The 12,436-nt window shown below is 35.7% G+C and overlaps 1 protein-coding gene across 1 annotated transcript; it reads right to left on the bottom strand.

Moving 5' to 3' along the window:
- Window positions 1-1,672: 1,672 nt before the first annotated feature.
- LOC136809609 (splicing factor 3B subunit 6-like) lies at window positions 1,673-10,879 on the bottom strand. The gene is made up of 5 exons (XM_067066151.1): window positions 10,766-10,879; window positions 6,890-6,930; window positions 3,144-3,221; window positions 2,705-2,843; window positions 1,673-2,258 (listed from the first exon to the last, which is right to left on the bottom strand). The coding sequence occupies exons 1-5, from the start codon at window positions 10,787-10,789 to the stop codon at window positions 2,169-2,171; spliced, it is 372 nt and encodes a 123-aa protein (XP_066922252.1). The 5' UTR covers window positions 10,790-10,879; the 3' UTR covers window positions 1,673-2,168.
- Window positions 10,880-12,436: the final 1,557 nt, after the last annotated feature.

Raw genomic sequence — 12,436 nt, 5'->3', positions numbered from 1 at the left:
GTGCAATTAACGATTAATTGCACTCCTCTAAACCAATCAGATTCGAGTAATTTTGCACGGCTGACGATTACATTTTTAATTACTCTTACTAGTAAGGGATTTGATTAAAAAACAATTTATAAAGGCAATTCTTTGTTAAAAGTGTTAAAGAACCTAAAATATAACTTTTATGTTCAAACAAGTAAAATCAATTTTCCGACTATGGTCAGAGCCCTTAAAGTGGTAACGAATCACGAAAATAAATTATTTTTGAAAAAAATTGTCTCGCGAAAATTTATCCACTTAAAGTACTCTAATTCAAGATGTGATCATGAATCTGTCTGTCAGATGATACAAAAGGCTTAAAGCTCGAAAAAACCTAAAAAACCCACAATTTTTGATGACATCAGTAAAAACAAGCTAGATGCTGAATGGACCTACCTGATGATGAAAGTTGGATAGCAATACGAGGAGAAAAAAATCAGTCAAAAAATATCGCATTTAGCGAAAATGTATAACGCAATAAATTCATCATTGATTGTTGATGGGGGGAGAGGAAAGGGTTGTAGGGAAAAAAGAAATTGAAAGTCCTGGTCGCAAAAATCAGTTTTATTGGCAATTGAATCATGCTTGATGGTGAGCATTGTTGTCAATAATGTTTTTGTGTGAAAAACATAGAAATACAAGGAAAAAATAAAATGAAAATCTGCAAAAACGGCGATTTCCGGAATTTCAACCGAAAAAAAAAATTTCTCAAAAATCGAACTCGGCCATGTTTTGAGCATTGCGAATACGCATCTTTCTGTAAAAAATCAGAAAAAACTTTTGTGTTTTGATGTAAATTCGAGAAAATGTAAAAAAAACGGTTTTTCAGGCATATTCCCGGCATTTTCGGCCGGAAAAAAATGTTTTTCTAGAATCGGGCTCCGTCACATTTTAGGTATTGTCATATTGCATCAGTGTGCTAAATTTCATAAAAAAATATAAAGTACAGCTCGAGAAATTCAAGAAATACCGTTTTTCCGGCGAAAATCGGTTGTTCCGGCGATTTTTAGAAAGTTCCGGCTTCAAAAATCAGTTTTATTGACAATTGAACCATGATCGTGGACATTGCTATTAACAATGTTTTTGTGTGAAAAAACAAAAATGCCAAAAAAACAATTTTCATTTTTTTTCGAAAATCGGGCTCCGTCACATTTTAGGCATTACCATTTTGCATCATTGTGCCAAAAATCAGAAAAAACTAATGATCCAATCTCGAGAAAGCTGGTAATAGACGGACGGACATCGGTTAATTTATAGGACCTCCAAGGTAGGTCCAAAAAGTTGATGTGAACTGAGGCAATAGGAACATTTGAATGTCAAATTTTCGAAAAATTCTAAGAGGTGAAATTTTCGATTTATCAAAAGGGCTGAAAAGTGTGAATGTGTTAACGAGGAATCTAACAAAAAACTCTAAGCCTCCAAACTTGCTTCTAGCTATTCTAGAAGTGGTTGAATTACGATCCTAAGAAGTTGGAACTTACGTTCGTCTCAATATAATATGCAGCGTAGACAAAAGAATTTAATGTGATTTTTGATAAAATTCGAATAAGATATCGGTTTTAGTTTTGTATTCACTGAAACGATGTTTTTCAAAGCTGAAAATGTAAGGTATCAAGAACAGTGACAGCTAAACACTACTAAATTGTCGTGGTCGTGTAGATTGAGCTTTAACATTTATTGCCATAAGTATTTTACAATCCTTTCTTAAAAATTGAATCATTATAAATGAAAGCTTTTAAGGGGCGAAATTGGCTGTTCTCAAATAGAATGAATTCGAAACTTAGTATACACAACTTCTGATCTGAGTATTGGGCGTTGAATTGTTCGACTCCTGCCGTCACCACAAAAATTAGTGATCAGGAGAAGTGAATTAATTTCAAATAACACACTAGAATTATTCAAATAGAAATATTCTAGTCATATCAGGAATTCAAAAACCACTGTAAAAAATATTAATAAATATTCTGCCCATTTACTTTTTTGAAAAATGTTTTTTTTGAGTTCCATTCAACCAACCAAAGTATCTGCGCTTTTCCGTCACATCGGGTAACCACTTTGGTCACATGAAAAATCTCTTTCCACAACCAGCGTTGTACGTGGATCGTTTACCATTATATACAGGCTACATAACACCGGACGACCTTCTACCGTGCAGGGGTTGTTGTCACTCCATATTTCTCTTTCAATTTATCGATCTGATCTTGCTTCTTCTCTTTGTCCATCTTTTGGAACATCTAAACGGAAAGAGAAAAGCGTCCATGAATTTAGGAGAGCTGAAGATTTAGACCAACAAAGAGAACGACAGGATCGGCAAAGACTCAGATTTCTGTAAAGCCCGAAGGGCTAGTTTTAAGCTTTTCCAAGCAAATGAAAATTGCAAATTATATTGTTCCTATTGTTTTCGAAAAGTCGCGAAGCTTCTGATTGGTCAAGCGCTGAAATTATATTGTAATGTCACGTGACCTCGGTAGGATTTCCTACCGAAATATGGCACACTTTTCAGCCGAAGCATGCAGGCCGGGTTTTATAAATCTGTTGGCAAAGAGAGGAATTCGAGCGTGTTTAGCGGATTGTCTTTCTTATCTTACTTATCCGAAAGAATCTTACATTCTAAGTCTCAGGGTGACACATTACACTAGTGAACACATTGACGAATTTCAAACATGCTTAGTGAACGTACCTTAGTGGGTTGGTAATAAAGGACGATCAGATATCGATTACAAACATTGAATCCAGATAAATGATCACACGCCATCTTGGCATCAAAGATATCTTCGTAAACAATGTAGGCCGTTCCACGTGTCTCATTTGTCACTCCCCTGTCGAAAAAAATGAATATTTTTTAAGGATGAAAAATGGCAATGTTGTCAATGACCAGAAAGTTTTCAAACGCTGTTTTGGGCATTGTTCTTCCCAAAAGTGCTTAAGTCACAAATGTATTGTACAAAACAAAAAGATTAGACAAAAGTGAAATCAGATTCAAAATGGATCTGGCAGGGGAAAAACACCAGACAAGAGAAGTTTGAAGACCGGTAACATTAGATGAAAGCGTATAGTGGTGTTTCTAATGAAAAGGCCATAAACCAACAAGGTCAAATAAATTCATCATTAAAACTCACAATCGCACTTGTCGAAGAGCACCATATTTTCCAAAGATGTCATAGATTTCTTCAGATGTAATTTTGTATGGTAAATTCCTGAAAAAGACATGAATATATGAAAAATCCCATTCTTTATCTTTTTCAAGGATTTTTTGCTTTGATATAATGCAAACATAAACAAGCTAGATGCTGAATGGACCTACCTGATGATGAAAGTTAGATAGCAATAAGGAGAAAAATGAAAATAATCAGTCAGCAAATATAGCGCTTAGCAAAAATGCATAACGCATTAAATTTCATCATTGATTGTTGATAGGGGGAGGGGGAGAGTAGGGAAAAAATAAATAGAAGGTCCCAGTTGCAAAAATCAGTTTTATTGACAATTGAATTATGCTAGATGGTGGGCATTGTTATCAATAATGTTTTTGGGAGAAAAAACAATGAAATATGCGACTCCCCCAAGCGATTTAAAGTACCTGAAAATGGGACTGGTCTTTAGACGGTCTTTTAACCCCATTAACCCCAACCTTTTTTGATTTTTGTAGCCCCAGGGGGGGGTAGAATCTACCACCCTCGATTGTTTTTTATCTAGAAGAGCTATGGTCATGACAATTGGTACATGTGTTCTCCATTATGACACAAACTTCCAGGAAGAAAAAAAAATTTGATGCATCACAAAATTTCCACCTTGTCGGAAAAAAGCAAAAGTGAATGGTTTACAAAAATGTCTCTCACAGTCGAAGCAATAAAGATATTGAGATTCTGTTTGAAGATTCTGAAAGATAAAAGGTGTTTTTGGTCAGCCCCGGTGACCCTTAAATCGGTTCCGCGATTTTTTTTCCAGCATCCGCAGCGCATTTGGACTTGTTTTTTAAATCCGATTTCGAATTATTTTATTTTCGGAAAACAAGTTATCGGTAAAACTTTGGCGCGAAAAATATTTTCTTTTGGAAGAGAAAAGAAACACGTCACTTCATTTATTAAGATTTGCGCATGATATCAGAATAATAAAAGAACACTATATAAAAGAAGAAAGTAGTAAAAATGAAAATTTTTTGTTTATTCAATAAATTGAAAGAAGCTATTGCATTCAGGGGGGGCCTTGCAGTTACTCCTTGACACTATGTGGAGTAACTGCAATTTTGGACATTTTCTACAGACACCACCACCCTTGCAGTTATTCCATAGTGTACTAACTGATTTTACCCTCCAAATTGGTGTATACCACCCCCAAAAATGCCAAATTTGGCAATTTTTTCACTGAATTCCTCATTTTTGATACCATTTTACTGGGGACGTGTTATTAACGACCGTTCAAGAGTTAAATATCTCAATCATTTTCCAAGTTTGTTAAAATATCTTTCATGCCTTGATTGAAGAAAAAATTTTGTGATTTTTTTTTGACTTTTGAAAAATGTTTTGAATTTTTTTGCTTCCGGAATTTTTAAAAACCTAAAATTTTAAGTGAAAAATTGAAAAATGTGCTCACTTAGTACACCATATCCTACCAAAATCGACAATTTTAGGCTTAGGCACCACCCATTTTGCAGTTAGTCCACTGGTGGAGTAACTGTTTTCCCAAATTTTGGTTTATATACCACCACGGTAGTAATTGTCATAGTGTTTATATAATAACTGCATGACCCCCCCCCCCTGTTGCATTGTAAATAAATAGAGAGTATAAAAGAAAGTTTTTTATGATTGGTTTTGAGGCTTTCTTGTGTGGAGAGAGAGTTTTTGTGTGTTAAAGTGTGGCGTAACAGAAACTTGGAATCATCATAACTTTCGATTGAGTTATCGAAACTGGACGGAATTTTCGACGCAGCTTCCTCAATATAAAATGCCCCTACTCATTCACATTATACTAGGGGCCTACTTGGTTCAACACGTCATTTAAATCAATCTGACAAATGTGATGAAAGCTGCAGTGAACAGTGAACATCTAAAGCGACCGCCTCGGATATACGAGCCCCCCCCAGCGGCACACCTAATCACGCAATCACGCAAAAATATTTTCTCCATCACGCATCACGAAAATCGCTAAAATTTGTCATCACGCAAAAAATAGCGAAAAATAGCCCAAATCACGCATCACGCCTCAAATTTTTGCTCTATCACGCATCACGCCAAAATCTTGATCACGCCATCACGCAAACCGCTAGGGGGCCTCATACTTTCTCAGAGAATAACGAACAGGTTTAAGACATTCTAACGAACAGATTTAGGTGAAATTTCCCGGGGGGTTTACTTAGGCAAAATGGATGCGAACCATAAGGGTACCTTTTTTCAGGCCTCAAAAGTCTCTCAGAGGGGTACAAATTCATAAGTTAGTCTCTATCGAAAATTTTTCTCTAAAAAGGACACGATTTCCAGAAATTTTGACCAAAATTTGGAAAAAATCTACCAAAATTTTAGGAAAGTCTCTCAAAGGGTCCCAAAATCATCAAAATTTTGTCTCTCAAAGGGTCGAATTTCGGCTCGGACACCCGTCACCTCGTAAACCTAGTATCCCCCCAGGTGAAATTCCAACATCTATCCCATGTTCACTTTGGACAAATCCAACTTTGTGTTAAACATTTTTTCGTCTGAAGTTTCAGCCAAAATGAGCTCTTCAACCTCTTTGACTTTAACAACGAATTAGGTTTCTTGATTGTACTTCCTTCTAATCGTTTTAAACTTATTGGGCTGACCTTCCAGCGCAGCTGGTTTATTTAAATATAATTGCCAGTTTACTATTTCCCATTAAGATTTTTTGTTAAAATCCATGCTGAAAATGAGTAAAATTTACAGAATTTGATGACGTCATAAATGATGACGTCATCATTTCAAATATTTTTTTACATTATTTTTAAATCACATTAATAATACCTATTACCTGTCAAAATTTGAATATGATTGGATCAATACTTCAGAAGCTATCGTAATTTTAAAATTTTGAGTTTTAAGCGATTTTAGCTTGGTTTTATGTCATGTTTCACAATAAAATCATAAAACCTGACCGAGAGGACCTATGACCCTAAAATTTTGCACAAGTACTCTTACTATAATTTTATTAAAAGTCAGAAAGTTTCAAGTCGTTTCAAAAATTTTTCTCTGAGATATACACAAAAGAACACCAGCGTGGTAGATTCTACCCCCTGGGGCTAATAGGGTTAAGGGCCGGTAGATAACCGGTATAAATTTACCAAAAGGCTGCTATGACGAGTCTAGTTAATTTAGCTGCCGCTGCCGTCCGGTCCCATCCAAGGTCGACATCCTTTTACAAGAATTCTTTGATGTAATTGTTCCTAAAAATCACTAACTAGCGGCCTGGACCGGTCTAACGAACGGCCCAAACCGGTCTAGTGAGCGACCACGAGCATCTAGAAGCAGCCAGAACCGTTAGAGATCACATTTCTAGAAGGTCTGGAGACCGATCTAAAAAAAAACTTGACCGCTACTAGACCGCTTGTAATACCGAACCAAGATCAGTCTGATTTTCAGGTACTTTAACCGCTTGGGAAGCCTGCAAATGAAAATCTGCAAAAACTGCAATTTCCTCAAAAAATCAGAGAAACTAATGAGCCAGTCCCAAGAAAAGCTGGTAACAGACGAACGACAAACGAACGAGCAAACGAACGAACGTTAAATTTAAAGGACCTCCAAGATAGGTCCAAAAATATTGAATTAATAGAAAGCCGTATACAAACAGTGTTCTGGACCTTGAAACTGGAAGTGTTCATTGTTCAGTTTTGAGAAAATAGAATCAGAACAGAAAAACCAACCTGACGTAGAGAATTCTATTGACTTCTGGTGGCAAACGAACCTGAAAATGACAAAAAAGTATTTTTGAGTTAATATAACTGAATCTAAAGTGTATCCAGATAATTGGCAGTAGAAACAAGAATGCTTGTAACTTTTGATAGTCAAATTTTTTGTGGAAATTTTTTTTGCTTCTTTTAGAGAATCAAAAGCTCAATATTTGAATGTATTTTTGGTTGAAAAATTTGTGATTTTTAGTGGTTAAATTTGTGAATGCGAAAAATGAGCTATTTTAAACTTATGCTACAGCCTTCATTTTTACACCAGTGGTAGCTCATCCTTAGGTTAAGTAAGTTGTCAAATTTCAAGGCAAATGGAAAAGTCCTTTGAAAGATATGGGACCCGAAATACCCCTTGTTAGCACCAAGGAATTATTATACACACTGGAAAAACAACTTGCTGATTTTTGCCAATTTCTAATGTACAAGCCTTGTCTGCAGTAATGACATTATTGTTCACCCTCCTTCCACCATTAACATGATTCTTCATAGCATTTTAATTGCATTTCTCATCAAAATACACTTATTCAATTCCCAAATGAGCCTTTAAGTTCTCCTCCGAGAGTCAACCTCATCTAGTTAATTACTGATTATACGTCGTTATGACATTTTAAAATGCGAGGAAGATGCAAAAACATGCTATAAGAAATTGAATATTGACACCAGAAATTTCTAAACTTCAACCTCAACCTCACCACGTGCCACCAAAAGATTTTCATACCAGTGGAGCTAGGAGACTCACGTCTAATACATGTCAATTTCAGCTCTTCTCGGAGAAATATTGGAAAGATATACCCAATTCAAAATTTTGTGTCATTATAAGCATTTTGTTTGAATTTACTCGTCTGATGATGTTTTTCTCACACTAGATTTCATAAATGTATTCGCTTGGTATTCTAGTATTTATTTTCAAACTTTTGGCCAGCAAAAGTACGCTTAGAAAAAGTTAGAGAGCTTTTTAGAAATAAGAGTATTAATCAGAGTCCTTCGAGCCGCCATGACAGTTGTCCTTTGCAACCAAAGCCTGTACATCGATTGTTTTCTGAAACAAAAGAAAGACAATACTTCGCTCTCCACCGCACCGTATTGCAAAGATTACTTTTATAGATTCTAACTTTTAAGAGTATTTCTAAGAGATCACTTTTATCCACTCGCTTTCTTTGAAACTTTCACGGGTGCTTCTAAGATCACTTTTATCAAATCAATTTCTCTGTTATAGTAACGAATTGTTCCAAGGTCACTTTTATTTTACCTACTGGCTTTCTCTGTAATTTTCAAGACTGAATAATTTTAGAAAAGAAATACACCGAATGACTGACAGGATTTTGAGTTTGACCGACAGGGTTTCATTTCTGTTGGACATGATGTCCTATTGACTAAAGATATTTATTTGCAGCCCTGCGGGTGAAGTAATTTGGATTTCAAGGGAAAAAATAATCGTGGAATTTGAGGTTGAGAAAATTTTATTTACAATATATACACCTTTCCCGTAATTCGTAAAACTAATGCGTGCACATTATTTTGATGCTCTCCAGCGTTTGGGCTCTGGAGGTAAACAAACCCCGTTTTTGCCTGCGTTTCCTTAGGGAAAGTTAGTTTTTTGAGCTTTTCTTGAGTTCAGTCAAACAAAAGACCGAAAAAAATCATCATCATCAATTTTTTTAATTGTCAGAATCGTTTACTCACTGGAAGTACGCAACTTTCTGAAATTTCATTTATTTTCGGTTGTGCTTCATTTTAAAAATAACGAAGATGAAAAGTTACCATCAATCCCGCAAGTAAAAGAAAGTATTTTGACTAGTCTACGAAAAGTTCGCTCGCGCGGCGAATAGAATATCTCGCAAATTAATATATGCATAAAACTGACGAAATCCTTTCTTTTTTATGCTTAGGTGACGTCACCATCGATGGAGAACCAAATTTGGCAATGCATAATTATTACAAGCGGTTATGAGGGGGTGGAGGGGTTTTCAAAAGTTAGTTAGGTTTGACGTTATAAGAAATCATAGGTATACCTTTTTGTGAAAATCGCGGATATTTGTAACCACCAACCACACTATACTTTATAAGCTGTCGAAAATATATTTGTGTATGAAGTACAAGGAAATTTGCTGCTCGCATAATCCCATTGGTTTGCGCTATGATATCATTACATCATATTGTCATTGTTTGCGCGATCGAGCGAACCACATCGCACAAGTGGGCAAAGAAGGTGGCTCGCCTAAAGCACTGCACGGACCTAGCGCCAAGTGGAGCTTTTAATTTCTTTTAAAATAAAGGTCATTAGTTAAAAGAACACATATGCGCACGGGTACAACCAAGTACGGACTTTGCGACGGAACGAGAAAACTTTGATGAAAAAACGACCCTGGGTAACGCCCGCACATTCCCGCACATTTGCGGGCGGAGCCATTCTAAGTCAAAATTTTGCCCGCAAATGAGATTTTCGCTCCTCGTCTCTGTTCCCTTAATTTTTGATTTTTTCGATCAAAAAGTATATATACACGATAACTTTTTCCCATTGAAAACAAAAAACCTTTGGATATTTAGACTCCCAAAACATTGTAGAATCTTTTGATTATCAAACTAAGAGAAAAATAAAGAGTTTTAACCTTTAAATCTAATCATATTTCCTTCGTGTTTAAACTTTCACAAAGTCATGTTCCCTCATGCGCCGCCATCTTTAATTTAGAATTAGAAGCATGTCGGAAACTAAAACCGAGTTTATCTCACCCAATAAAAATGCACGATTCACAAAGGAAAACCACTTTCGTTTTCTTCGACCAATCAGAACGCGCAAAAACCACTTTCCTTTTCTCCGACCAATCAGAACGCGCGATATAAGTATATATTTTACTGACCAAAAACATTTTAAACTGCATCATTAAATTTATGTTTAGAGTTCCTGAAAATGTTTTTTTATACTCTGGAAATCTTTGACCGGGCGCGTTCGGGCGACGTTACAAATCCTAAGTCAAAATTTTGCCCGCAAACGCCGGCAAATGTACGGGCATGTGTGGGCGTTACCCAGGGTCATATGAAAAATGGCTACACAACTTTTGGTATACATCGGTACATCGCTTGACGTTATCTGTGGGGGGTGGGGGTTTCAGAGGATAACCTCAATTTGACGTTATAAGTTGTCAAATGAATATGGTGGACGGGTCCCTTAAAGGTAATCAATAATAGACTCAAACCGCACACAAAATGGTAGAACCCATTGTGTCATTGAAGGTGCCGTAGTATAGTGGTAGTCGACCTTGGCTTCTGTGCAGGCGGCCAGGGTTCGATTCCCACTCACGGCAGTTCACTTGTGTGAACGTTCCTTCGCCCGGGTCAACCCATGCCATGTGAGGGGAATTGGGTAGTCAGTTCATGGTGCTGACGGGATGCTCATTAGTAAGCGTCTATAGTTGCGAGAATAGGCCTCTAAAGCCTCCTGCAACTCAACCAAATAGAAATAGAAAAAAAAAAAGAATCATAATTCTGGTTTCCATGTAAGTTATTTAAATGCTGCTTTAGAGCTTTGTGTGAGGAGATTCACAAAAGAGGGTTTTTGCAAGAGAAAACAAAGTTCCTTTTTTACAAAAAAAACAGGATTCCATGACATTTCCTTCAAAAAATGGGGAAGTTGTTGGGAAGCAAGATTCTCCTTTAATTGTTAATGTAGTGCTGTAAATTTTTTTCTGATTTTTGGTCTAAATTTGTTTCAGTTATCAGAAAAGTATTCTAATAAGCCGAGTCTATCTATCTATATATTTAAGTAGTAACAAAACATACATATTCGTTCTCCCTCTAAATAATGACTAATAAAAGAGGGTCTAAAAATGAAAATCTTACGTTATTCCTTTTTTGCATCGCCATCTTGATTTTTTTCGAGAAGTAAACCACTGATCTGAATCTTTGACAAGCCGCGTGCTAGTCTTCGTCCTTTTGGCCGAAAAGTTTTGATCAAAAAAAAAGAGGTCAGCGAAAAAATTAAATGTAAATTCCAGACCTCGTTTTATAGATTTTGAAAGATTGTTTTACGTCAAAAAATGTTATTTTTCCTTTAAAAATATAAGATTAGAAATTTTTAAAATCTTCAAAATATACTGATATGAATCAATAATGTATTATTTGTATAGTTGTTATTTGTTAGTCAAAATATAATAGTCTGCAAAATGTTGTCAGTATAGACATGGCCTTAAACTTTTTGCGCGGGAAACGGGCCCAAGCCAAAACACCTGATCTCTCATCAATTTCAATTTCAATATCTTTTACATTATAACAGTTAAAATAAGTCTCATCATCACTCGTCATCAAAACATCTAGTAAGCCTTTTGTTTCCAGCCAATTATTGGCTTACCTACCTCTTTTGTACCTTTTTTTGGCTTCTGCTTGAACAGCTCATCCAACTCGTTGAGTCCGATGCTTCGTTTTCGACATTTCCTTGACAGTCAGGCCCAGGGAAATCCATCAATTCAATTCAATTCAATTCAATTCAAAACATATATTTACCCGAAGGAAGGGACACCAAGTTTAGAAACCTAATTACAAATGGTGCAACCTAATAAAAAAATTAAAAGTTTTAAGCAAAAATAAAATAAAATAAAATATAATAACAAATAATAAAGTTTTAAAATATCCTATATCCTAAATAAAGCTTTTGTATTTACATTTTTAGTTTTTTTTTCATGAAATATATACAGTTAAAAATAATGAGACTCTGGTATGCAATTACTGTTGCTGAGGGGGTTCCCGAGGGGCGTATTTGTTGAGGTAAAATTCATGAATATGTGATAGTAAATCTAGTGGTTCAATGATTTGTAGATTTTTGTCTTCAAGATGCTCTTGTAAATTATTCCATTGACGTGAAGCAAGCCGTGTGAGAGAGTTGGAGGCCAAAGCAGTGCTGCAAATAACGGCCGGTGACCGGTAATTACCGGTCATTTCGTAGTTTCTACCGGCCATTCTGAAGCTCAGTTTTTCATTTTGTCCGGTTAAAATTTGAAGATTAGAGGCTTAGATTAATACTTAGCGCTTCTATTTAAAGGAGGAACAGCTTTTAAATTAAAATAGGTGTTTAGTCAATCTAATAATCCAATAAGTCAATCTGTAATAAATGACTACAAAGATGCTCGTTACATTCGAAAAATTACCGGCCAACTGAAATTGCCTTATTTGCAGCACTGCCAAAGGTGGTTGTATTGACGTTCCTGATAAAAAGGAGGCTGATATGGTTGGCTCTAGTCCCAATTTCAAGTTCAAGTTTCAAGTTTCAAGTTTATTTTCGTTTTACGAGCTTATGTACATTTAAATATTCCTAACACGAAATAACCCTAAGGGTTTACAAGGTCGGTTGGAAGTAAAAACTATAATGATACATATAATGTTAAAAATCTAAGAAATAAAAACTATAAGAAGAGAAAAATAGAAATGAGCTGAAATGGAGGAGAGAATAGATATATACATAATTATTTTATAAGTTGCTTTGGCAGCAGCAAGGAATATTTTTTTTGGATGATGGAA

Source organism: Clytia hemisphaerica, unplaced genomic scaffold (genome assembly GCF_902728285.1).
Source record: "Clytia hemisphaerica strain Z4C2 unplaced genomic scaffold, Clytia hemisphaerica genome assembly, whole genome shotgun sequence".
NCBI classification, from domain to species: domain Eukaryota; kingdom Metazoa; phylum Cnidaria; class Hydrozoa; order Leptothecata; family Clytiidae; genus Clytia; species Clytia hemisphaerica.
The sequence above is the reverse complement of the archived record's forward strand: the minus strand, read 5'-3'. Positions and strand labels throughout refer to the sequence as shown.

What these genes read in the sequence shown, in the direction of transcription:
- LOC136809609 (XM_067066151.1), bottom strand. Translation starts at nt 10,789, where the DNA reads ATGGCGATGCAAAAAAGGAATAAC. An exon ending in GCTCTTCGACAAGTGCGATT is followed by an intron (nt 2,844 to 3,143) that starts GTGAGTTTTAAT and finishes TTTTTTCGACAG; the next exon opens with GGGAGTGACAAATGAGACAC. An exon ending in TTTATTACCAACCCACTAAG is followed by an intron (nt 2,259 to 2,704) that starts GTACGTTCACTA and finishes CTTTCCGTTTAG; the next exon opens with ATGTTCCAAAAGATGGACAA.